The sequence below is a fragment of the Anoplopoma fimbria genome, chromosome 3 (genome assembly GCF_027596085.1).
Source record: "Anoplopoma fimbria isolate UVic2021 breed Golden Eagle Sablefish chromosome 3, Afim_UVic_2022, whole genome shotgun sequence".
Taxonomy (NCBI): domain Eukaryota; kingdom Metazoa; phylum Chordata; class Actinopteri; order Perciformes; family Anoplopomatidae; genus Anoplopoma; species Anoplopoma fimbria.
In genome coordinates, this window is record NC_072451.1 from 15,758,786 (window position 1) to 15,785,764 (window position 26,979).

Below are 26,979 nucleotides of genomic sequence, written 5' to 3' on the forward strand. Positions count from 1 at the left end.
GCACACTTATATTTTTCCAAAATCTTTTTTCAGGTGGTGCTTGTATTCAGATCCTTTCCTTAGTAGAAGAAAGAATATCAAAATAGTAAAAATCCTGCATTCAAATGTTTACCTTAGTGAAAGTATCAAAGATGTTATGCAGAAAAAAAGCCCTTGTGAGAACAGTAGGCCTATGTAATAAAACGAGATAATTTTAACATATGCATTAATATTAAGCAGTATTTGAATGTGTTAGTTGGTCAAAGGGGGGGGGGTCATTCTCTGTAATTTAACCTAGAAAAGGTGTATTTTTTTCTTGGAGCTCATTATCGGTTTTGTGTATACTATGTTATTCCTTTTAATTAAATAATAACTGTATCAATCAAATAAATGTATTGTAGAAAAAGTGCAATATTTGCTTCTCACATGTGGTGAAGTAAAAGAACAAAGTAGCATAAAACAAAAGTTGTGAGTTTATATAATCATCATTAATTAATTTGTTACTCCCGGTTAAGGCATTATCACAGTGCAAGAATTTTTTTTTTTATAGTTCAGTAGTTCACAAGTGGGGAGAATTCATATCAGTTAACATATTGCTAAACGTAAAGCTCCGGGTCACGTAGAGTAAACAGAGTGGGTGACGTTGTAAGGTGGTGTGTAAATCGGAGTAAGTCAAGATATCTGGCATATGCCATACACTGCTATAACAAATACTACACCAAGGACAACAACCCGTTAACAACCATCTTTTTTTCAGACAAACATGTTGTGTATCCAGCAGAGCAATCCATACTGTTGTGGTTATGCAATGCTAAAGGGGAATCATCTTGTTTATCTGTCTGCCTGATAATGGGAACCTTCACCAAAGAGACAAAAGGGACAAATAGGATTTCAGTGTGAAAACAGTGTCAAAGAATAATCTGTCAGCATTACTTCACAAAATAAGAGTCTGTCAACAACAACAGTTTTCATAACCACCACCAGTCATTATCTCATGGCCTATGAGCTTGTTATCCAGTATTCCTTATGGTGGATGCTATCCATTACCACCTTGGTGCATTTCTTTAAATATCAGTATTCATGTGGTTGTTTTCACAACGTCAAAGGAAAAACACAAAGATCCGTAATTTAGTCATATACGAAAACAGGCTTGTTTTGATGTACAATCACGTTGTGTTCCAAAGTCAATATTGACAGCAGACCTCCTGAACCTGGACCTACGCACGTCACGCAGGGTCAACCACCGTTTAAAGCTGCTTTGTCAAAAATATATTTTATACAAGCGTGTCAATCATTAACTCCTCTGGAGGCCAGATGTCCGTATAAATACTGCTGGGTTCGGAGAAATCAGTTTAGAAGGAAAAAAAGTAAAGGTCTACCGGGCAGTTTGCAGAGCCAAGTCTAAGAAGAGGAGCACATTTATCTGAAGATGCCTGGATTATATGAGAAGGTGACCCTAGTTGCAACAGCAGCAGCTCTGGTTGTCCTGGCCTCGGTGAGGTCGTCCCCAGTGGTGGGGCCCGAGCCCATCCGCTGTGCCGCCTGTACGCAGGAGACACTCAACAGCTGTCCCGCTGTCCCAGAGGACTGCACTCAGGTGCTGAGGGAGCCCGGATGCGGCTGCTGCATGGCCTGTGCTCTGGAGAGGGGGGCTTCCTGCGGGGTTCACACAGCCCACTGCGGCCAGGGCCTCCGCTGCACCCCGAGACCCGGCGAGGCCAGACCGCTCCACGCTCTGACCAGAGGACAGGGGGTCTGCACCGTAGACCTGGGCCAAGGTAGTTTTAAGAGTTTCATGTGTTCCCAATGCTACTTTTTCTTAATAATCCAACATTTAAATCAATATTATTTTCTAAAATGTGTACAGAGGAAGGAGTCCCAGACCACGGCTCTCTGCACTACATGCTGGGCCTCAACCTTCCCTTGGACCCCCAAGACACTACTGAGGGCCAGGAGAGCATCAAGGCCAAGGTCAATGCCATCCTCAACAAGCTGGTGCAACAGGTGAGCAAAAAAAACCCCCATCAACCTGACTCATGAAGCTGAGGATTTTGCTTTCCTTCCACTGGAGGGAGCACTTGAGGAGCTGTGGAGATAATTGTGATTTAGTTATCTATTTATTTTGCATGTGAATGGTGTATTTGTTCATATGTGGACGTAGTTCTCACCGTCTTTCTTTCTTTCCCAGTATGCACAGGGTCCATGTCACATCGAGCTGCACGCAGCGTTGGACATGATATCCAACTCGCAGCAGAAGCTCGGAGAGAAGTTCACAACTTTCTACCTCCCAAACTGCAACAAGCGTGGCTACTACCAGGCCAAGCAGGTGAGAAGTTCAGGATGTCACGAAGCAAAAAAGAACTTGCTCCAACTGTTAAAAAAAAAAAAAAAAAAAAAAAAGAAAGAGATTCATCCTAAAGCTAACTGGGTCTGATTTATTCATGTGGTTTCCCCCATCAGTGTGAGTCATCTCTGGTCGGACCGCCCGCTCGCTGCTGGTGTGTCTCTCCCTGGAATGGGAAGAAGCTCCCCGGATCAAGTGACCTGCTGGGCAACTCAGAGTGTCATCAGGAAGTCACACTCTAGAGGAAGGACTCCGTCATCACTCATAAAACACACTGACAGGCACATCTAGACACAAACAAAGTGTCTGATGAATTGACTTCCTTTCATAAAAAAACACACTCATTCACATAAAAATGTTAAATCTTATTTCTGAAGAGGGAAATTTCCTCTCATATTATTTACATGATGTATGTATCAAGCCTTATTTATTCTTACTAGCATTAACCATTTGTCATTTTTAGATTTTTTATATGTTTGCCTGTTTTTTTTCTCTCTTCCCGATTGTAAATAGGGCAACACTGTATACATTTGTGTTTCTCACTAAATAACTCCATTGCTCAAAACCACAAGTCCACAGCTCTGCCAAGCCCATTTCAGAGTCTTCTGGATCCGTTTTTTTTTTTTTTATTCATTCAAAACTTGGAGCTGTGCACGGCACCAAACGACACAGCCGCTCATTCATTCCAGGTGTTGACATTGTCTGAATGTATCTCCATTGGCGTTTCCTCAATGGGTATTGGGGGAAATACTTAAAGTGCCGCAAGTATGTGCGCGCTGGCCAAGCACAAACATATCAGGGCTCATCCCAGCCAACGTGAGGTTTGGGGATGGCCTGCTCTGCATTTGTCTACCTCTACCAGTCTCTGCAGGTCCACAGGTTTAGCGGAGGATATCTGAGGGCTCTCTTTTCTTTTTCTGATCTATTCTTGCATCTATTCAAGTATTTATTATGAACCACTCGTGTGAATTCTGTTTTTTGTTTGTTCTTCAGACCAAATTGTTTGTAAATGCTGCTATCCAATTATTGGTTTTGTTGAAACAATGTATATATTCTTCTAATTCTGTAGATATGTGTCCCATTAAAATGTTATTTAATCACGATAGGGAGGTGTTGAAATGTGTTTTTCTTTTCTTTTTTAAGTCCTGTTTCATACACAAAGCGATAGAGGGCAAGATGAGGACAAAATAATGGAATTGCAATACCTGGATAATTTTATACTGCCTTTATTAAGTAAAAAATAGACCTCTGAGGGTTGCATTGTACATGCAAACAGCGTATTCACTCAAACAAAGGCAAGTGATGGAGAAGATCAGAGATAACGGTTTGTGGCCTTTATCCCAAAAGTTCAGCTTATGCAAAGTGATAAAAAAAAAACAGTAACAACCACAGTACAGACTTAAGGAAATGTCCCTCTTCTTGTGGCTTCAGATCCAGCGTTAAAAAAAATAAAAAAATGATACGCACTGTAGCGTTTGAGCTGCACAGTCCAGTCCAACTTCCTGAGGGGCAGGAAGCAACCGGAAAAAAAGGAATTCATATAAAAGTAAGGCACGGCATGCTTACTCCCAAAAACATATTCATACATACGATTTACGGCTGTCGTGACCACACGCGACGCCTTTATAACAAATCACAAGCATACAAATTATGACAAGCATGTACACGTGTGCAATGCCACTCGAATGTGCGTAAACGAAGAGCACGCTCATCAATGTGTGTGACAAATGTTTCAGTTTTTTCATAATCGGAACGAGGGCCTCTGAGATAAATCACATCCTCTTCCCAGAAGTTGTCCTGGTTGGGTCAGAGACAAAAAAAAGCATATGAAGAGTCCATCCAAGGAAGAAGAGTACAGTTTTTTTCTCTCCTCCACCTCCTGGTACTCTTCCTCTGTTCCCCTTGCTCCGCCTCATAAAAAAAAAGGTCCCAGAGAAATAGCAAACATCCATTTATCGGCAGAGCCATCTCTTGACATATCTCCCAATATCCTCAGTGTCTCCATTTGTTTACAACTCTTCTTGCCCTCCCTCCCTCCCTCCCTCCGTCCTGCCATCGCTCCTATTGGCTCTCGGAGTTGTAGAACTGGGCGTCTCCTCGCTCCTTCCCATCGAAACCTGGCAAGGGCTGCCCGTATTTGTCCACGCACCAACAGAAGCCTCGCTTTCTGCCTTTGGACGGACGGCACTGAAAGTGAAGCAAAAGGGACAAGGTGAAGGGAGGAAGGAGAAATAAGGAGGGGTGGAGGTATGGTATGGGGGGGGGGGGGGGACAGCTAAATGTGTAAATCCAGTTGAATATGCAGCATTATGAGATTCCACTTTACTCAATGAAGGAGAACAGCCATAGTTAAGAGGCATTAATGGTCAGATTGTGCTGAGTCGACACAGCCTTGGTCATCCGACGCGCTGCGGTATTTTGAGCTGCTTTTATGGTCTACCTCCTGTTACACACGCATATAGAGAGACCTTTAAGGTAAACAGAAACCTGGTAAAATATTTGCTTAGTACCGTTTGTGAACAACTGAGAACCAAGATCTATTTTCAGAAGCTGGTGGCCAGTACGAATCATCTGTTGCTGATTATACCCCACAGCTCCAAATTATGGGTACTACAAATGACTTACAGAGTCTGTGGAGCTATCCAAGGGCTGTTATTTTACTGCCAATTTTACTAAAGGTCAACCTCCACCATAGTAAAACATGCAGCCATTCATTTCAAAAGGGCTAGAGCAACGGCGTTTGCCACTCCAGAGAGGAGTCCGAGCTGATCAGGAGGGAAGGCGTCTGCATTTAGTTCAATATGTCAGCGGGGTTCGACTGAGAGGACTCAGATCACTGTTGCATTGGAAGAACGGGGGGATGGATCTTATGTTCACTACATTTTGTATGAACAAAAAAAAAAGGGTTCTAAAAATTGTAGCTGCAAGACAAACTCGAATTTGATCACAAATTGCGTGGTAAAACTGACACAGAAATCCTAATTGTATGCACAGATTACTGAAAAAAAGTGCATCTGCTTTCAGCCTTACATCTGTCCTGACATTTACTGTTATTAAGAGCTGTAATAAGGGACGTTTCTTTGCTTCAAATCATGCAAACGTCCAAATTAAACTAAGGCCAACATGAAATGTCTGCAACGCCCTCAGCACCCCAGGGCTCAGCGGCGGTGCACTGAGTCCGTTCTACATAAACAAAACACAATGAGCCTGGCGTTGTGAGGCTGGTTATGAGATGATTGCCGTGCGAGGCGAACACTTCCATTAAGCAGGAGGTACTGCAGTGTTATAAGAAGGGCTGCCTCGGCGGCGATGCAGCGGCGCGGGAGCCCTAAGTGCCTCCATATGAATGCGTCAGAACCGCTCATTTATTACAAGCCGATCGTGGGTGTACCACGTGAGCGTGGGGATGGCTGCGGCTCTATTTCTGTGCACGATTCTCAAAAGTCCAGCAATTATGGGGGGGGAGCCCGTCGGGTGCCGGTGGCCACCTTGACGTCTGTCTCCCTGGGAGGGTTCCCGTTAAACGGCCGTCGTCCCAGCCGTCAACCCCACTGGGGTTTGGCCCCTGCGGCTCCTGTCTCCAGAGGCAGTGGCTCGGGTCTACCTCACTGGTGTGGTGGTGCAATGATGAGGCTCTAATGACTACCAATGAATGCAGGAGGACAGCTATGCATCTGTAATTGGGCTGCAGGAGCCCGAAAGTTTGAGTCACTAGACTACAGCACTGAATCTTTATTAATGCAGCATGTAAAAAAAGGAAATGTGGGTTTCCTTCCCACGGCCTCTCAAAGTTGTAAACAGTCTCTATCAGGTAGATGTTTAAATGATGTGTAGCCTCACAAATCTGTATTTCAGTGTACAGTCAATATCATATGATGCTTTTACCTGTTTTTTCTTATAGAAGCCCTTCTTGTCACAGTTTGGTATGCGGAAACCTCTGGGGTTGAGAATGTCTGTAATCTTGAGGCTGCTGAGAATGCTCTCAATCTCTCTCCGACAGGGACCCTGCAGACGAGGGAACACATAGGAAGTGACTTCACTTCAACATCTCCAGTTCCAACTTCAACAGTGCTGCGGATGCCATTAGACACGAGCTAACATTTCATTTTGCAGTGCGGTTTGGACATGCATTCTTTGTTTTTGTAGGGGGGGGAAGGATGTTAACAAATCTGACTCAGGCTGCATCACACACTGCTCCGCCGTAATACCTAAACAATGGTTTCTGCAAAAAGAAAGAAGTGACGCACGAGAAATCAATTCATCTGACCGAATTGCGGTGGCTTAACAGTTTGCCAAAGCTGCTTAACACTTTACACAAGGATGGCGGATGAAAGTGAATGTTCGACTAGCTCAAAGAAGGAGCCAAAAGGCTTGTCGTCAAGTCCAAGTACTCCAGTCACTAATCAAAGCAGCCAGTCAAAGCCCATTACTAGTGTGTGCTCACTTCTCTGGCCAAAGAGAAGATCAAAATAGCAGCAGGGCTTCCCAACAGGCACTCACACAGGCCAATCCATCATTCGCTGGCTCCCAGTACGCCCGGCACGCGGACGCCTTGTGGCCAAACAACCGCCTGACCGGGTCAGCCGCAGGGCCGTCGTACCCGCTCGCTGCCATGCCGGTCTACTGCCAACCATCGGCACCGCTACCCAAAACATTTCATCACCCGCAATGGGAGAAAAACACCAAAACACAGAGGAAGAGGAGAAAAACATTCCTCCAGTATGCTCTGAAAAGAGAGAGAGAGAAAAAAAAGTTGGTTGTGGTACTTACATACTCGGGCTCCTGTTTGGTCTCTAGAGAGAAGTTTTGTTGGTCTGTGATGAGTGGTCCCGGGAGCTCCTCCATCTTAAAGCTCTGGATTCTCTTCTGCTGCTCCCGTCGGAGGACCTCTGACTTGGCAGAGGGGAAAAAAGGGTGAAGTGGAGGTTTCAGGGGTCCCGTGGGTCTGTTGGTGATGTACGAGGTCTGGAGACCTGACCCGGTGGAATTCCGCTCCTCGTCCTGGGTCTCAATATTCTCTGCTATAGTTGGAGAATAACACGTGTTAAATCACAAAGCCGTACACAATCTTCCATTTTTGAGGGGAGGGGGTCATAAAGCTGGTTAGGACATTTGTCACTTTGAAGGAAGTGCATCTTACAATCGGTAGGAAAATAAAGAGGAATTCGCAGAATGGCCACCACCACTTGATTCCAAATGTGTTAAACCTTTACGCCCTGCAGGCTTTGTGTGCTCTCCTTTAAGATCACAAGATTAAAAGTTACATTATCACCTGAAAGTCAACATTTAGTCGGATTCAGGAAGGCTCAGGTCTTCACACTGACTTCAAAAAAAAGGAAACAACTGCCCCTCTCCTCTCTTGCACCATCAGATTCTCACCGAGGCTCAAAAATCACAACGTCTCATCCTCCACCTTCCCTTCTTTTTTTGCATGAATGAAGATAATTCAATTAGTGAGTGTGTGCTTTGTATGCCATGGAATTGAGAGTTGATTAGCAACTTGCAAACGGACCACCTAACTCTCCTCTCATCACATCTTCCTTTTTTGGGATAAGAAGCTCCGCAGCTTCAATGAGGCAAAAAACAAAACAAAAATCTGCGCAGCGATTTCAACGTAAACGTGCAAATGCAACCGTTTGCCGAGACGTTCTTTTTTAGAGGTTGATTAAAAAAAAACATATCTGGGAAAAGGTGCACGCGCAACAATTACCTGGCAGTTCATTGGCCGGAGGAGTCGGTCTCGCGGAGAGTCGTTTGTCGGTAGCGTTGGCACAAACCCCGCGTCCCTCCAGCAGCGCCTGCAGAGGTCTGGTCTCTCCCGGCTGATGCTGACAGGCGAGCCCGGAGCCGCATCTCCCGGAGTACACCCCGCACGGCTGGCCGGAGCTGAGCGCGCAGGTCAGGCAGCAGCCGCAGCCCGGCTCTCGCACCCTCTCGGCGCAGTCCTTGGGGAGAGGTTTGCACAGGAGCCGCGCTCCGATGTCACACGGCTCGCATCTGATAACAGGTCCGACCGCACCTGTCCTCCGCGTGAACGACGCCAGGAGAAAAGTCATGCAAAGTGCGTGAAAACAGGAATCCATTCTTTTTTCTTTTTTTCTTTCTTTTTTTTTTTCTTTTTTTTTTTTTTCCTTTTTTTTTTTTTTTTCTCGGTGTGGCGTTTCCCGAGAGCGTATATGTTGTGTCAAAGTGAGGAAGCGCGCTGTCCCACTGCGGTGACTTTTCCCCCTTGGGCAGCTTCTCTCTCATTCACATAAAGCCACCGGACCAAACATCTCCGTATATATAGACCCGGTAGACTGTAGTCACTCCCCGAACAGCTCGCGGTCTGCTGATGAATTGCCTCGACTCCGTTATTCCTTTAAAACCATCCGAGCAAGTGCAGAGCAGTGGAATGGACATTTAACGGCGTGGCCTCTTAAAGATTTATTTGGAATAAAAAAATAATAACAATTTAAAAAAAAAACAACTATTTAGCAACACTTTGCTTTAGCTGAGGGATTTAGTTTGGGGCCTTAATAGCCTGAATACATTTACAGATTAAATGCATTTAACAGGTGATTAGACAAACACTCAAGGGAGTAATCATGTTAATATACAGCAATGTTTTAATGTGTTTCAACTCTCAGTTTGAAGAGCACACACACTCTATAGTCCATGCATTTGCCATGCACAGAGTCGTTCATAGGGGGCGCCAATAGTGTGTGTGTGTGTGTGTGTGTGTGTGTGTGTGTGTGTGTGTGTGTGTCAAGCATTTTACAGCTTCCTCAAGTGTGATGCAGCTCTAATTTCTCAGTGATTCAGTGACACTTGCGGTGAACCTAAGTGACTTCATCTGCATGATGAGTATATGAGTATGTGATGGCATTTGTTTTTGTGTGTGTGTGTGTGTGTGTGTGTGTGTGTGTGTGTGTGTGTGTTTGTGTCCACTGATCTGTAGCCCAAGAAGCTACCGCAAGTGACCCTGTGTGACCTTTAAACGGTTTGAGCGCATAAACTGTGACCGCTCCAATGCATAAATGATAGCTTTAAGCTTCGGTACAGTATAAGCTACAAAAGGTTGACATGTTAAAGAATCCATACAAAACCAGCAGAGGAATGTTACTGAGTACATTGACTGAAGCACTTAACGAGATCTATTTTGTGGTACTTGTATGCCTTTACTTTCCATTCTGTTCTTCTACAACTATATTTCCTTGTTATCCTGCAGCATAATACTTTACGTACAAAACAAATGGTTATTGAATATTATGCATTTTTATAGATGAAACAACCCAACTTGGCTATTGTGAATATTACGGGGGGATACTACAGGTGAATATTGTAAAAAGATGAACTAATATTAATATCGGCATGAAACTTCCCAAGTTGATTACTTACATTACTATCTTTTGTTTTAAAATGCAAACGGGACAACATCTCATCAAATGTGTGCTAATTTGCATCCATTTCTAGACCAGAAATCTTAACAAAGGTTTTTACAGAGGAGATTTTGTATATCTCTTTTTATCACTCTGTTGTTCCGAAAATACTGTCAACAGCCATAAACAATTTTTTTCTTAAATGGGATTGAAGACGATCCAAGTGATGAAGTTTTAGAGTAAACAGCTTCCATGTACGCCAGTGGAAAGTCACAATATAAGCTATAAGTGTGCAGTCTACACAATCAGTTTTGGCCAAAACATGGAGAAAAACCAGCGGCCGACATAAGTCAAGGTGACCTGCCCATGTGGTGTTTGGTGCTCTTGACCTGCACGCAGAGGAAAAAAAAGCATCTTGTGTATCTTTTCCTCACACGTACGGTGGAGAAGTGGTCTTCTGGACCTGTTGTTAGGACGTGTGACATAGCTCGGACTGCTCTGGCTGTTAGTCAGTGCCACAAAGCAGATCTTAAAATAAGGACGCATACCACACATGTGAGCGAGAAAATTCCTGAGTAATTACATCTGAAGAGTTTTTTAGGTCCACTATTAATGGGTTACACATGGGAGAGGCAATACACCAGCACAAAATGTCCAAAATGCCTCAAAAGAATAACAGCAGGAGAGGCGAGTTGTACAGTTCCTCCTTGCTTGGAAGCCGATGTCAAATCAGTTGCCAACAAGCCCTGGCGTACTGCCGCCTGTTAACAGACAGGTCTACAGCAGAGCGGTGCTCTGTGGAATGCCAAACATTTGTTTCATAAGCTGGAAAAAAAAATAAAAAATAGCCTGCTGATTTTCCTCCCTCTCCTCCGCTCAGAGCTCTTCAGAAGGGGGTCTCTCAGCCACCTGTGCATATTCAGCATAGCAGGAGGAGAGCGCCAGGCACAGGGAGTAATGTACCGGAGGAATGTCATCCCGCGGAGCAGCCGCTCAATAAAGAGGGAGTGTGAAGAATTTGCTTTTTTGCACACACAGGATATTACTGTACATGTGTTTGACCTGACCTCACGGTCAAAGGCTACGGCGGCCCACCGCAGCAGCTTGTCAAATCCTAATCCGGAGCAATTTTCCACTGTTTTAAATTGATTTCGGACGAATCAGATACGCTGGGTTCAAGCTCCGTGAGTGGTCTCGCGATGGCTTCGGCAGTAGTGTGCTGTAGCTTATTGAACGTAATGGGGATGGTGTTATTGTAGTGTCGGGGAACAGCTCAAGAATCTGCAGCGAAGGCCAAAGCTCACAGGTTGAAAAGCACATAGTCTAATCAGCTGGAGGTCTGCAGAACAGGTCTGCGTTAACCCAGGAGACGGATTTGTGTGTGCCCCTCATTCTCAAACACACATCAACTCTTTACCCATTCTTTCATGGAATTTGGGTTGGAAGAAGGGGGGTGGCGCAGTGTGTCTGTGTGTGTGTGGAGGGAGAGTGTGTGAATACATATCGTACGTAGGTGTGTTGGAATACGTAGGGAATGTTTGGGAGTGCGGCTGCCGTAGATCACATGACGAGTCTGGTACGGTCTCTGTTATCCCCCCAATAGTCTCAAAACCGTCTCTCACATAATTGCCCCTGTCTGAAAGCTTTTGGAGCAGACACTCAGAGATGAATCGGATGTAACAGCCTCTCCGTTATGATTAATATGATCCTCTTTTCCCTTTGATTCTGCTGACTGGCACCAATACTGAGCTTCGACAGCCTTCCGATTATTAAATGTGGTTTGAATGGTGAAAAAAATCAAGAGCCAAGAGTGGGGCAAAGGCCACCTTTCATCTAATTCCAGGGTCGGTTAATTACTTTATTTTTTTGGACTGGTCTTTTCGTGGAGCTGTCATGGTCCCCATTTCTGGAGGCTTGGCCCCCGAGGCAGTCCAAGGCTGTAATTAGGCCTGAGCGCAGTGGAGGACGGAGAGAGAGGAGCTCTCAGCACTCAGCCTGACGGATTGCAGAGTGCTCGGAAGTGGGCTGAGAGTGGCGCCGTTCACTTTGGGCCCCGAATCCCCCCCCAGACTGTATCACTTCCTGTGTCTGTATATCTCTGTCTCTCCTATGGACGCATTGGGACTTCTGAACATACATTTACACATGTACGTACATCTCCTCGTAGGTTCTAAATACTGATTCTCATTTTTGCTCTCTAGCTGTCAGTGAGCCGTGTTACTTAAGAACTATATCTGAATTAAAAATGAAAGCAAGATTTTAATGTTGACATGAACTTCCAATAAAGCCGTTTCTGATTGAGCAATTTTTTTCTCCCTGTCAGTGTTTGTGAAGAACAACAACGGCGTCAAAGGACTTAAATACAAATGAAACGGACAACTACATGTCATTAATTCTTGCACTATCATTTGTAATTTTCTAACTGACACCAACACAGCATTACTCGTCGTAAACAAAGACAAAATTATAGCTCGTGGAGGAGGGAATATCCCGTGCAGATGCAGGCCCTACAATGCTCCATTGATTTTATAAGTGATGGTGGTCTGTGGTTGCGAGATGTGGTCATATGCTGACAGGAAGAGAATAGACTGTAAAATGTCATAGCTGTTTCTGATAGTTCTTTCTTCAGTATCCATACGCAAGAATGATTCATTTAAGCCATATTTCACTTTATTCCTCAACATTTTCCTTTTGTTGTTGAATCACTTTTATGCAGCTACATGTCATTTTTGATGTGTAGTTTATTTTATTGGTCTGTCTGAATAAAGATAAGCCAATGGAGGGGGGGGATCAGGTGAATAAGGGGCACAAGGTACAGTAGTTACAATAAACTAGAGAAGAGTAATCACACCCTAAAGGCTACTTCTGCTGTTGCCAGGGCAACACGGTCTCACCCCCAACTCATCATATACTGACAGTTGGTCAGTGCTCCTCGGCGTCTCATACAGACAAACAAAGGTAGCCTTCAGCTTCCGGTGAAGATGGAAATTTATTTTGAAAAGAGTTACTATGCATGTGACGAGTGGAAACAAAACTGAAGCTAAAGGGATACTTAGAGCGCCATTGTTTGAAGCTTAGCGCCACTGATCAAGCATAAGAATTTAACCAGTTGGGAGTCTGTTGTCAAAGAAACATGATGAATTGGTGTGAAGTATATTTATTGTCACAAAAAACAATAAACCTGCAGTTAAGACACCTCCCAGAACTCCCAAGCACACGTGCCAGTTGTACCATGAGTGTGATTGACACACACAAGTGGTTGACAAAAACCTCCTGCTACTCTACTCTTGAATTAAAAACACATTTCAATATAGACTTATATTCTATTAACAGTGCTAAATAACATCCGGTTTAAAGTCTATTAAAATGAACACAGTTGGGGCATGATCAATAGTGGTATTGATGATGGAGTACGTGAGGTCAAATTCACATAAATTCACATCACAAAGGCAGCACTTGACCCTACTACTTGTTCTTTCCAGTTCAGTGACCATGACTACGGCTAATTGAGACTCCCCCCCCAGCTATAGTCACTGACATATATATACATACATACTAGGAGTAGACTGGGAGTCACAGAGCACCCGTAAACTCTGTAACTTGCAACGTTCCAGTTAATGGGTCACCTTTTAGTTCATGTTTTGGTTTCTCTCCATGCATGGCACAGAAATGTGCAGCCATGTCACTTAACATACATTTCTATGTGATGATAATAGTTACACTGCATCACTCATTAACAACTAATGATCCATTGATGATGTCGGGCATAATCTTGACCCGACCTGAACTATTCTGGGGCCTGATATGAAAGCCCACAATTAATCTGCGTTTTGAGGTTTTGGCGTCTGCTAAAAACAAAACTGAGGGGGCCTCAAATTGTGCAGCCATGCCAGAATGCACTCTCTATTTTTGCTCCCCAACCTTTATTCCGCCTCAGAGGGACGAGATGAGCCATGACCCTCTAATTAAGTGGCCGTAAAAATCCTGCAGAGCTGGGGGTGCTCCGGGAATGAGAATGAGCTCCGTCAGCCTTGATAAACGCAGCCTTTCACCTCCACATTATCTGCAAAGTGAAACTTGATTGGCCTCAGCCTGCTAAAAGAGACTGGTGTTAATCTGTGAAGTTTGCTGGAAAGCTGGTATTTGTTAAGAGGGGCCCACTGTAAGTGACAGGCTTAATCAGTGTCTGTTACGGGTCCTTGCCCACGTCATGAATGTCAACACAATAGCAGTGATTATATTACAGAGGCTCATCAGCGGTCTCCATGTGTGGGTTGATAATTGGAATATAAGCCGTCGGGCAATTTCTTGTCTGTTTATCTTTTAAAGTACATTCTCCCCTACCAATAATCAGCCAGCAAATAGTTAGACTTATATATCAAGTTTGATGGGGAATTACTGGATCAAGTAAGGCATACATAGCTCTCTTGTGCTCACGCACACTGTTATTACCTGTGTGAAATATTGTCTCCTGACAGGGTTCCTCTGCAGTCTAATAATGTTACTTGCTTTTCTGGACTTTCCCCTGCTTCTTTTATTTGGCGGCCACTCCGGCGCCAAATAACAGAGGAACACTGGGCTCTGGGCTCTCCGCAGCCGCCACACCTGGGCCTTCGCTTCCTTCCTGCCCTCCCCGGGAATTCTTCACTTTCACCACCTGCAGAGGGACAGTAGTGAGGGGAGGGGGAGGGGGGGTCTACTCCATTACACATTTCCTCCCTCTTTGGCTAGCCTATGCAATTTTATTCCCTCTGAGCGCAATTAGGAGCAACCTGTCCAGGCTTGTGTGGAGGTAAAAATCCTCTTTTACTGCGCTTCATAAAAGAGACAGTGGACATGCGTGTGCGTATGCACCGATAAAGAAAGACACCGATGAACAACCTTTTCAAAAGATGTCATGGTCATCCACTTAGGTCCATTACTATTTATCACTTTTAAGTTTCTCTTCAGACTTGGGGAAAAAAGCCACGTCACAAAAACCATTCCACTTGACTCTACATGCTCAGGTTCAAAGGTGTTGCTAGCGTCCTCTGCTGGCTGCAAATTGAACTTACGATAATTATCTCTACAATAACTCTCTCCAGTCTTCTTGTTTCTGACCCCTCGGCAGTAGTATCTTGGTATGCTTACTTTTTAAATCCTCCATTGTATTATGAAACTAGCCACAGAAGACAAGGCCAGTGGCTGATACTCAAGGCCAGTGGCTGATACTCAAGGCTGGTATAGCAGCATACCAGTGGGTCAGTAAAGTCTCACTTGATTCAAACCCACAGAACTTTATTTAAAATTTGAGTTCTAAACGTTTAAATATGATCCTGAATTTCAATGCAATGTTGAATACTATACAAAATGATGTATAATGTAATGATGCATTAAACAGAAAGGTGCTACCATCATTTAACAAAACATGGAGTCTTGGCTTTGAATATTTCACTAAGTGTTATGTAAAACGTTAATAACAAAGGTCATGCTGTCAGAGAGAGTGGAATGAGATTTTAAAAAACAAAAAGTTACTGAAGAGTTAAACAAAAGCAGAATATGTTGACGAAAAAGTTCGATTTTTTTTGTAAATGTGCTTTCCCGCCGTCTTGTTAGAGTAAGTTGAGGGGTTGCTAACAACCACTGTCATGTCTGTTTGCTAAATATGAAGCTAAGCTAGCTTAGTTAGCACAAATACTGGAAAGGCTAGCTCTGTGAAAACATGCGCAGAACTTCTCTAATTAACAGGCTGTATCTCGTTTAGTTAATTCTTGTAAAAACCTAAGTCTAAATCACCAACAAATCGCCGTTTGTCCGTACCATTGTAGTCTCAGCCTGTTGCCTGGCAACTGGTCCTAGCTATGCTGATGGCTATGCATGTTTCCTTTCAGGGGTTAGTTAACTGGTCGACGAGAATAAGTACATGTTTCATTTTGTTTATTTACAGAACACATCAAACAATCCATTGTCAATATACAAATAAACTGTTCACATGTGGCATGTTATACACAGAGGCAGAGTATTGTATGAGATAAGTATGAGGTACAGATAATAGATAACAAGATAACAAATGTGTACATAATGTAAGAATACCAACAGAGCTGTATTGTTGCCGTAGGTCCCTCACTAGCTCAAATGGCTGCCCAACTCAAAACGTTGAAGGAATACACTTTAATGGTCACCATCACATATACAATGTCAACAAGCTATCAACTGAGGTAATAGCTTGAGCAGAGTTGGTCCCAGAGGAAGTTATATTGTAAATGTCACTGGCACATAACAAAAAAAAGGTGTATATTAAATCCTAAATGTATTTGTGCAATACAAACACTGAGCACTTTTCTTTCTTCTAAGGACTTTTAAAACACCAACACAATTGCAGCAGTTCCTCTTTCCACATAGCAGCCTATGCCTTTTTTTTTTTTTACAATTCTAATAGAATGTACAAAATCAAGGATACTGATTTATTTTTGATACTGAAGCACTGAGGCGCTGTTAATGGCAAAATAAAGTTTGGCAGCTTTGAGTGGAATGCCACTTCTCCTACTCAAAGTACTGATGTGTTTTTTACCGACTCATGTAAAATCCATATATATTAGGGTTTCATTAAAATATTTTCCTATGGTTTCTGTCATTGCAACACACACACACAGTGGTCATATTCACATACATCTTAAGAAGAAAATTATTTAACAGATCAGAGAAGCCACTTACATGCTGCGCATGTACAAAAGGCTGTGGTTTAAAAAAATAAACATTTACATTGCATAGATAAAATAAGATAATCCTGTATGAGATGTAGCCTGTCCTTATATCCAAATTATACATATTGGATGCGACGCTTTTCTGCATTTAAACTCCACAACAAATACTGCACGGTGGACAGATGCAGCACAGAGGTGTGTCTACATCGGCTACAACTTTACAAAATGTTAATAGCTTAAATGAAGTTTGTTTTGGTTAAATATTAGGAAAAAAATAACAGGCAACAAGGTATGGTTTTCTTGATTTGTTCATAAAAATGCAACATTCGTGTATTGTGTCATGTACTTAATGTGTTAAAAGAATATATCTGACGGTATAAGACATTACAGTTGTATTGATTTTATTATTATAGTTTGCTGTTTTCTTACTTGGCTACTTTACAGTTCATTTTACAGGAAAGAAAAATAACAGCAGAGAAGGTATTTACATGTTTCTATTGAAAGATGTAATTAAATGTCCTGGTGCTGATAAGTGATCATTATGTACGCAATATCCAGTTAATATCCAGGAAAAACGTCACCATCTTCAGTCCTTACATTGTGTCCTTTGTTCAGCCTTTCAGTCTTTTTTCTTGTTTCTACTCTTAATAAAAGTCTGTCCAGGCGATCGGCTCTGTCCGAGGCAGACCTACTTACTCTTCTGCGAGCCAATCATCACCTTGGAAACAAAGTTGACGATGGCACTTGCTGGCTGCTCAGGGTCATGCTCTGCAAACAGGTGACACACATTGTCCATGGAAGTGCCACTTTTCCTCGCCACAAAGCCAAAGATCCTGCAGAGGTGGAGAAAAAACACTGTCATCTAACTCAAACTGACCAAGTTCCTTTAAAAAGAACTGCTTTAATGCTGCTCTGGTTGTACCAATGTTAAAAAATAATCATCATCTACTTACTTTGCTGAAGAGCAGCCATCTTTTTTCCACCTGTGAGCAGTGAAAGGAGGATGGTTATTGGCTTTGCAGAACTTTTAAACTGCACATTAAAAAGTTGCGTTTGCAGGATACATTTTGACATCCCACACCTGTTTGTAATATTTACTGATTAGCCTAACAATAGCCACTCTGGAAACCGTTACATGACTCATGTTTCAACTTTAAAATCAGCAATACTCACTTTCTTTCTTGAGGGTCCAATGCACAAAATATGACGGTATTGACATTGTAATGCCTCCTGAAGAACAACCTAAAATAAGAACGGGGGAGTGGTTATTGTTAAGGAAAAAAATCTCTGCATGTGTATTTGATGTGAATATTCCTGTGTGGCACTCACTTCCTCTGGTTGTCAGTGAGGGTGATCCCCTGGGAGGACACCTTGAAGTGAACTACAGTGGAGGTCGGTGGAGGGTTGGAGCTCAGAGACATACTGGCTGCTTTCTGCACCGCCTGGACGCCTGTTAGTGACTCCATCTCCACGGAGCCCAGGTACCACACATTACAGGCTGCGAGAACAAACCAAGATTCAAATTACACTCGGATCACCACTGCTGAAGTGCAAATAACGGTAGAGCAAGTGTATTCAGTGACAAGGTCCTTAATAACAGGACAAAGACAAATGTGTGGATCCGTGCCACAGACTGTTTTTGTGTCTGTGTTTATGTACAGTGCCATCATTGCTTTGTCATGATGTCTATTAAGAGCAAGTGATCTTAGACGCATGATTACCTGCACCCTGTTTTAGCAACTCAGCCGCGGAGTTGGTGACTGACTGTGAGGTAGTCTCCACAACATTTTCTAGAGGATCTATGAACGAGAAAAGCAAAAACGTCACCATGGACAAAGAAAGTGACCAAACAGACAGATTGGCACATATGGGAAGCCACCAAACCTAAGTAATGTTTATTTTCTCTTCTGACCATTAAATTAGGTCTGTGACTGTGTGTTGAGCATTTACCTCTGTCAGGTATGATAAGTTTGCAGGGCAGGGCCAAGGGGGTGATGGAATGTTGGCAGACCAGCGCTGTTAAGCTTCCTGAAAGACAAGATATTACAAATTAATATTACAGTGAGATGTGATGCTTTATTGCCACATCAATTTCGGAAAGTGGACAACATTTCTGACTGTTAACATGGCATCATTTCTCCAACTGTCACACACTGTCCATAATTGTCGTTCCAAATTTTGGGATAGCATTTTACATTTAATAAATAGCTTTAGTGCTTCTAGGTTATAAGAAGTAACCTAGAAGCACTAAAGCTCAACTTTACAAACAGATTTTGTAAGAGGGGTTCCTCCCCCAAAAAGTCATGTTTTTTTAATATGGAGAACAAAATACTGTACAACTGTTCAACCAGACTAACAATTGAAGGGGCAGGAAAACACAAGGCCCTCTGAGCAACAGTTTAATAAGAATAAAAAAGAGCTTAGCATTGAAATGTGTGTGGATTTCAATAGGAACAGCTTCCTGTTTCAGTGTCAGGTGCAAAATAATTAAGCCTTTTACAAATTGGAATATTATTATATTATCATTTTAAGTTATTCTTAACTCATCACAGCAGAAATAGCAGGTTAGTGTAGGGTTAGCACTATAAGAATATCAGCTCTACATTAAAGGTCTGACTAATCACAGTTTAAACCCCTTCGATGTAATCATCTGCTAAATGACTGTAATGTAATGTAATGTAATGTAATCACTGAGTTGACTGCAGAGGGCCCAAAGAAAAACAGCTACCCAAATATTTAGAGCCCAAATACACCGTTGTGGTTCAATAATGAACCATGGGCCACTTATGCTTTTCTGGGACTGAAAACAAATGGGTAATTGGGGATCAACTGGTTACAAAAGTATTCTCCCAAGGCATGTTACACTGTGGACAACTCGACTAACTGTAGGTTTTAATCATTTAATTCTTCTTCATTTAGGATGAAAACTATTTCAAATGTAAATGATATATTTGGTGTCTGAATTGTACTGTTTTTGTCTCTGTGTTAATAATAGTCATTATTGAAGGAAAGGAGAAGAGCATCAATATAACAGGGGATTCCAAAAATCTGAACGGTAGAGTATGTATACTAGATATCAAAAAATGCAAAGCTTTAACAAATAAAAGCATAAAAAAGGGGGAGATGAAACTACCATTAATCTGATTAAAAAGGACGGATGAAAACATGCAGCAGCAGGCTGTTGATAAAGTGCTAGGTGCATTACTGTGTCATGTTAAGATGCAGACAGTAGTACAGTGCACTACAGACCAACAGAGGGCAGTATGGTGTGTGAAGTCCTTCACTTTGTGCAGTGTAGCCAAACAGCCAGGAGGTGTCACTGTTGTTAACTAACCAGCTGTGAAAGGACTAGTTTTAAGAGTAGGTACTCACCAAAATAGGGCTCATTAGGGCAACCCTTCAACCGCACTCCTTTCTGTGTACACTCAATCAGGAAGTGGCGCACTAATTCATTGGATAGGTCGCCTCCTGCTAGCAAAAAGGACGAAAGAGAAATTACAGAAAAAGATAATTAATTTCTTCTCAATAGTCTGCGGTCTGTTTGAGCAAAACTGTCCTCCGTCGGACACCCTAGATTGACTCTGACCTAAATAACGTCCCCAAGCATTTATCTCAGTACAGCATGTAATTTCCCAGCCTCCAAGAGTAACCCAAAACATGTTAAATCGCTACATTCAGTCTCTCCGGAGATTAATGGGATTAGGATTCAACAGAAGCGGCTGCGAGGGGGCAGGAGGAGTCTACTAGAGGAATGTCTCGACACAAAGGCTTCAGAGAAAGGCCCCACTCCTTAAGTTGGGTTGGGTTTCACACTTATAAGGAGCCACATCGCCCTGAGTGTGGAGAAGGGCCGTGTCACGACATCACCACCACACAGGTGCCGTTGGACTGCGTAGGGGTGAAGGCAAACAAAAGGACAGGTGTGAGTGGGAGGTTGGATCAAAGGGTTAGACGCTGGGGTGGTCTCGAGCAGGAAGTGCATCCTCCATGGACAAATAGTCCAACTTGTGTTTGATAAACACAATGTGTGATCTAATGTCCTCTGACCCTTTTCTGAATAAGAAAAAATGATTTGTGAATCTCCATCACTCAGTAAGCCTTTGTTTTCATGTTGAAACATGGCCAGAGAATGTTTGGCAAGATTCCTAGAGAGACTTTTCTAAAAAAAAAAAAAAAGAAATTCTGTATTTATTTCTAAAAAAAACCAAAAGCAAAACGTATTTCCTGAATATGCTAGCAAAACAAACCAGGAAGTAAATAACCATGCAGCCTGTTTTGACCCCGGTCCCTGGATGTTACATCCATATCAGACAGAGTTATGTGGGGCAGACTGCTTCCCAGGAGAAGGCCCTGGGATCAGTGTTGGCTTATGGTACCGGCACATCTTTTGTTAGGGGCTGAAACATTAGCTGAACAACAGACTATCAGGGCAAAAGGGGTCTGTTTGGCTTCATCGTGATGATGCCCAGGAGAGAAAACGCGGCGACGAGCTCTCACGCACACACAACACACTCTCATATTCCAGCATGAAGGCGAGCACGGCGGTAACTGTAGATGGCTTTATGTGCCTTTGTGTGATGGATAATTCCCAGGGAATCTGTATTACCGGACCAATTTGTGACGCGATATCTTCTCTATGAGGAGAAGAAGAGTCATTTAACTGTTGTTTTCCGTGTTTCTGCAGACTTTGTTGGCATGTACTGTATATATTTTTGAGTTTTGTCAGAGAAAGGTTAGCCGTTTCCCCCAGCTTCCAGTCTTTATGCTAAGCTAGGCTAACCGCATCCTGACTTCAGCTCTATATTTAAACACACGCTGGTTTCAATCTTCTCATTGAAAGCCAGCAAATACATGTATTTTTCCCAAAACATATTAAACTGTTACTTTAAACTTAAATTTTTTCAAAGAAAAAAAAGTTAAGAAAAGATATGCAAACAATGAACCTGGGTCTTATTTTCAAACCAAATTAGTATAAACCAACTATTCCCATCAAAAAGTTAGTCCTCCACATCTACCGTACCTTTCTTGGTTTGTTGGAAAACTGATGGTGGGGGAGTAGCCACCTTCATTGCCAGACCATAGGCCCCCCTGAAGGAATGGCTGTCCCGCACGATGAAGCAACCCGGCTCCTTGTCCTTCAGGACCGAAATGGCTGTGTGAAGAGAAACATTATTGTGAGGCGGTTCTGTGAAAAACTTTCCTTTCTTTTAGTACTCTGGCACAAAAGTGGACACTGGAAGCGTACCTTGATCCCTGGAGATATCTGGCTTGTACCAGAATTTGGATGTGTCCTGCACAAATTTTACAGTAAGCTGCTTGCTAGCCAGTACATCTGGAAAACAGAAATATAAGCAAAATAATCAGTACGTGATTCATTTGAGTGGGGTTAGGGAGCCATGTGACAGCAGTGAGGATAATAGCTTTTTAAGGGGGCCGTGGCTCACCTGGCAGAGGCGAGGCGGTGCTCAGCGTCTGGGCTGAGAGGTCAGGCAAAACGTTGGGGAAGGGAATACTCAGGGAGCTCCCGCTGTGGGGACTGGAGAACCCGCTGAGGGCCGGAGACGCCGTTCCCAGCGAATGCTCCCCATCGGACGCTCTCTTCTTCTCAGGCAGAAGCGGGGGGTGCATCTGGGGCATCTGTGACTGACTCCGCCCGTCCACGGAGGTCAAAAGTTCCCTGTCCAAGCCTCCGTTCCCCAGCAGATTGGAGGCTGTGCTGGGACAGTCCACTCCGTAGCCGAGACCGGAGTCGTCCTGCTCGTCGAAGCTTTGGGCCGGACTGCGGCTGAGAGCGTAGCGAGCCATGTGGTTTCGCTGGATGCTTCGGGGAGAGCTGTGGGCGTTGGGGGCTGGGTGGATGTGGGGGTGGTGCAAGGGAGGAGAATGGTGGCCATAGTCCAGTGGCATGGAGTGCGGCGGCGGTTGTCTGGTAGAGGGATAGCTGCTCAGAGACGAGTGGCGGGTCAGGACGGGATGTTCTGGCCAGGACTGGCTCGTGGAAGAACTTAGAATAAAAATAAAAATAAAGATTAATAAACATACGGTACAATAATATAAGTCGAGTTTGCATTTCAATGTAGAACAAAGTTCGAACAAATTTTCCAGGAAAATCTGCAAAGAAAAATCAAATGAATGAGCGTCCCCATCTACTATTGTTTTTGTGAATATTAGGTGTTGGGTGCATAAAGATAAAAGGTAAGGTTGGTGGCACTAATTATTTCATCAGGTGCCATCAAAACTATTGAAAAAGAAGATAACTAAGTGCAAGAGCCCCAGTCATATCTTAAACCATGGGAAAACGTGGGAAAAAGAAATATTGCATTTATGTTTATTTCATGTAATAATTTGAGGAACAATAGGGTCTCCTCTCTACTGAGATAAGATTTTTTCCATCTGCGGTCTCTTCTTTGTCAAGTGACTTTAAGTCACATGCTTCATGTACGTCATTATTCACTTGCTAAGTCTGTTTCCACTGCACCTGATCACCTTTTGTTTTTTTATTAATACACAAAGCCACAAAGTTGCAATATTTTAACTTTTCCCACCAAAATGTCTGGTGTTTCCACCGGTCTTAAAAACATGAAGGAATGTGCATGAAAACATGTGAATTGATTCAGCCTCATTGTTTATATCACTGGGGTGTGCACTGAAGCAGATGACTTGTAGATTGTAGAGTCATTTATTTATCTAAGTGCTGCAAATACTCTCGTTCCTACTGGAAATCAACACCAGTCTGAAGTTTCTTTTGGAAAGTCTTCCCTCTGGCAATAAGTAAATGGTCAGTGCAGCTTTAAGGTTCTGCAAAGGATAGATCTGTACCTGTCTGTCCACTGAAGGGCCCCAACAATAGAGGCAGAGTGTGTGGCACTTAGCGTCCTGTGGCAGTTGATGGAGGAGTCTGGTAAACTGTCGCCTCCGACGTGACTGATCATCTCTGGATACCCTCGGGGTTCTGTGTGTGAGAGCAAGAGAACAAATCAGAAAATATAAATTCAAGTACATTTACATATCAAATTCACACAGTCAAGCGCTGTGTTAAAATGCTGAATTAAATGAAAATGAATACAAATACATTTATTCTAAAACACAGCTTAGGAATCCTTCCAAAACAAACAAACAAAAAAAGAAGCTCTTTCTCTCTCTCCGAAGCAAGATGAACTGTGTGGTATGGCAACAAATCCCTTGGGGAGAGCTCTGGGTTCTTTCCAGTAACAAACAATCAATATTGGAAATGAAATAAATACTGTCCACACTGCCTTGAACCGGGCCATCAATCTACATAAAACCACTCACCAATTACCCGCTGCCACAACCCACAAATCAACAAATCAGACTCCATTACAGCTAGAAATGAAAAGCCCTCTGACATAATTATCTAAAAGCTTTTATTCCAATCAGTCATAGCCTGGAGCCGCTGACAGCCCCGATCTCAAAGCTCTTGTTTGAACTCCGGCTTTACAGCCAATTTCTCTCTGGGTTACTTTGATAGGAATGAGAGGTGCAAAGCTGAAAGAGCTGCTGGTTTCTTCTTGTCCCCGTTTCCCTTCCGCCTGCATGGAGAAACTTTCACAGGGTAAGAAAAGTTTTTATTTTGTGTGGTGCCTCCTGACCCACAGTAACCATGGAGATGTGGCAAGACTGAATGTGGCGATTCTTGCCTGGGTGTCTGAGGTAGCAAGAGGCACAGCAGGGGCACCAAACGGCTCCCAGGCCCTACAACCTTTAAACAAACTATAGATCTATGGAAACATGCCCCTAAGAGGTCAAAGCGGAGTGAAAATTAAAGTATGATGGATGTTCCTGACATGTGCAATTGTGTGATTCTGTGTCAACACTGATCCCAAAACATTCAAAATAAAACACAGCAAATTTAAAGCTGCTTGAACAAGATTGGGAGCGTTTCTAATTCCTCTCCAAGGCTCTCAAGGGCGCTAAGCATCCGGGACAGCACTATCATCTGTGCGCAGGGCAGATGATAATTTAAATTATTTTAATATAATTTAAATTATTTAAACTGCTTGGGGCGCAACATATACTTCAGTTTTCTGCACTACTTCTATGATCAAAAAAATCCAAAACAATCCAAAACATGAAAGGGTTTTGGGAGTCCACAAATGCCGATGCTACAAAGTGCTATGAATGTACAACTCTTCCCACTTCTGACAAACTTATAACCAGGGTGTGTTTGACCTCAGATAAACACCACCAACATACTTTGTACTTCCATACAAAAAGAAACAAAAAAAGGCTCAGATTTATCTTAAGATCAACACTGTTATGTCTAAAAAAAAAAAAAAACCTCCCTTCAGACAGTGACCACGCAGACATTCTCCAAAACACCAAACATGAAGGGCACAGACCGGTTAGGAATCTCCCTCCTCTCACATTTATGAGACGTCTTTGTTTTGGGCCTCAAGTCTCAAAACCTCTAAGATTCCACGAACAACAATGTCACTGTTATTAGGTGAAGCTAGAGGGTCCTGAAATAGCTCCGCTCTAATGAGACAGTGGATCCACGCATGCAGACTCAGGGCAGACATGAAAGAAGATTCTTGCAATTAGCTCCCACTCACTGCCTGCCTGTCTTTTGTTTTTCCTGTCTCACTATCTTTAATTGGTTGAATGGAAAAACACAAGTTAATGTAAAGAGCGTTTTCACAGAGAATACAGTCTCAAACGGTTATGTTTTGTTCTTCACAGCAACTTGGTCAACTGTTTAACTTCCTATAATAAAGTGCCTTAATTCCATAGGCTTCAAAAAAGGTCAAAGAGGCACATTTTAAGATCACAATGGAATTACATTTCTGCGTTTTAAATATATACTGTCAAATTATACAGAGAATTGTTTTCTATACCACGGTTCGGTTTTACAGTGTCTATTCTTAAACACTGACCCACTTTCTTCCCGTAGCTTGAAAAACCTCCACAATAGCTTCATACGTTGCGTTCAGTTTGCGTTTTGAAGAGATTTGCACCTACCGTGGTCCGTTCTGTAGCCTCCATAAGACTGCATGCTGGGAGATGGTGTTTGCCTGAGGTGATTCAATTCCGACATACTTTTCACTGAAAACACAAATGAGACGACGAACGGGAACTTTTCATTAAACCTAACAAAGACAAGCTGGTCGCAAGCGCATGCAAACTCCGTTACTTACCATAAGGTGTTGGCGGAGAGATGGGGAAGGCCGGAGTGGGTGGAGTCATGTCACTCCCAGCCTCGACCCCGCTGTCCATCTCTGGGCCCTGGGCCCTGTAGTCCGCACTGTCAGTCCTGAACAACATGGGGTGCTGAAGCAAACGACACACACTTAACATATAACCACAACATGTAACCAACAATACAGAACAGAATGATTCATGAGGTGGGAAGGGCTTGTTATACATTGTGCTCAGGTGCTGTAGTTACCTGGGACTGTGGCACGCAGGGGGAGTACGTCCGCTGGCCCCTGTACTCCTCCGTCCCACCCCACCCTGAGTTACAGAAGACTTGGTGATCCGTGACATCACTTCCTTGGTGGCTCAGAGTCCGCGTGACACCCACCCGTCCGTCACTGGACTGGACAGCTGGATACACACAGGTAGACAGCAGCAAGCAGATCAGTAAATGTTAACAGATATACAGGCATCAGTGATTTCAGGGAAGCAAAGTACATTTTAAAAAACAGTGAAAGGAGAAATAACAGCGCTCCAACCTTTGGTGCCTTTTTATAAAAGTATTACATGTTATTTTGGAACACTGCATCTTCCTCTAGTCAAGGTGTTTACAGACTTTGACGGCTACTCTTTGCAAAAATATCGGAATGATAACATTTGAATTTAGCCCATTCATACAGTGACCATGGAGGTAGTTCCTACAGCCCTGTTTTGAGAGGACAGCTGAGGAATGCCAGCGGTCTGCCTGGTGGGCTGGAGTGACTGAGTGTGTGTGTGTGTGTGTGTGTGTGTGTGTGTGTGTGTGTGTGTGTGTGTGTGTGTGTGTGTGTGTGTGTGTGTGTGTGTGTGTGTGTGTGTGTGTGTAGGTGGGGGGTCAATGTTGTGACTACTCTGAAGAGTGTTGCCACTCAGCACCAGGGTGTTAATTTGAGCCCTCCCAGCGAGCTCCGACCTCTCAGCCCTAAAGAATGCTAATGGTGCAGAGGGGCTAATGCTGGGGATCATTAGTCACTGTGTCTGGGCGACACTGACATGCATACTTGTCCAGTGTTTTTTTTTTTTCTCTTTCATTTAATACATAATCGTACTAGAGATATGAGAGACAGTTGAGCAATGGTTCTGAATGTTGGAGACTTTCTTATTGTCCAATGACACACTTTCTCTGCCATCACTTCTGTAACCTTATATTCCCTCAAGAGAAGGGTCGGGCAATGTGAGGATAAACACAGTATTGGGAGGCTTTTTCCACTGAGGTGGCTCTCCTTTAAGGTCCCTTGTTGTATCAGGCTGTTGCATATCACTGAGCAGGTTGGTTTTAAGGCTATATATAACTTTGCATCAATGTGATCCTCAATGAGTCAGGTCTTTCATTCCCATCTGGATACCTTCACTAGAGATTTTCTATAAATTTACTTTATCATGTTATGGTGACATAAAAGTACTTATACTCTAATAGACA

General features: G+C 43.2%; 3 protein-coding genes across 4 annotated transcripts in view; 1 reads left to right on the plus strand and 2 right to left on the minus strand.

Annotated features, from left to right (window-relative positions):
* The first annotated feature begins 1,345 nt into the window (after positions 1-1,345).
* Positions 1,346-3,426, plus strand: LOC129114211 (insulin-like growth factor-binding protein 1). Its single transcript, XM_054626621.1, has 4 exons — positions 1,346-1,757; positions 1,847-1,983; positions 2,168-2,305; positions 2,440-3,426. Exons 1-4 carry the CDS (start codon positions 1,409-1,411, stop codon positions 2,563-2,565), a joined length of 750 nt encoding a protein of 249 aa, XP_054482596.1. The 5' UTR covers positions 1,346-1,408; the 3' UTR covers positions 2,566-3,426.
* Positions 3,427-3,571: 145 nt separating this feature from the next.
* LOC129088934 (insulin-like growth factor-binding protein 3) lies at positions 3,572-8,406 on the minus strand. Its single transcript, XM_054596212.1, has 4 exons — positions 8,034-8,406; positions 7,094-7,344; positions 6,209-6,328; positions 3,572-4,510 (listed from the first exon to the last, which is right to left on the minus strand). The coding sequence occupies exons 1-4, from the start codon at positions 8,404-8,406 to the stop codon at positions 4,385-4,387; spliced, it is 870 nt and encodes a 289-aa protein (XP_054452187.1). The 3' UTR covers positions 3,572-4,384.
* Positions 8,407-15,594: 7,188 nt separating this feature from the next.
* Positions 15,595-26,979, minus strand: part of LOC129088807 (tensin-3-like) — a 33,894-nt gene continuing 22,509 nt past the window's right edge. Inside the window, exons 14-27 of one of the 2 annotated variants that reach the window (XM_054596038.1) lie at positions 25,774-25,931; positions 25,523-25,655; positions 25,347-25,430; positions 23,187-23,319; positions 21,812-22,371; positions 21,613-21,699; positions 21,388-21,519; positions 19,740-19,835; positions 18,318-18,395; positions 18,089-18,166; positions 17,697-17,865; positions 17,541-17,609; positions 17,321-17,350; positions 15,595-17,200 (exon numbers count right to left, since the gene is read on the minus strand). In XM_054596038.1, coding sequence (XP_054452013.1) covers positions 17,056-17,200; positions 17,321-17,350; positions 17,541-17,609; positions 17,697-17,865; positions 18,089-18,166; positions 18,318-18,395; positions 19,740-19,835; positions 21,388-21,519; positions 21,613-21,699; positions 21,812-22,371; positions 23,187-23,319; positions 25,347-25,430; positions 25,523-25,655; positions 25,774-25,931 — 1,952 coding nt within the window. In that variant the 3' untranslated portion in view covers positions 15,595-17,055. Of the gene's footprint in view, positions 17,201-17,320; positions 17,351-17,540; positions 17,610-17,696; positions 17,866-18,088; positions 18,167-18,317; positions 18,396-19,739; positions 19,839-21,387; positions 21,520-21,612; positions 21,700-21,811; positions 22,372-23,186; positions 23,320-25,346; positions 25,431-25,522; positions 25,656-25,773; positions 25,932-26,979 lie in introns of both variants that reach the window. The other variant, XM_054596037.1, reaches the window with a different exon arrangement.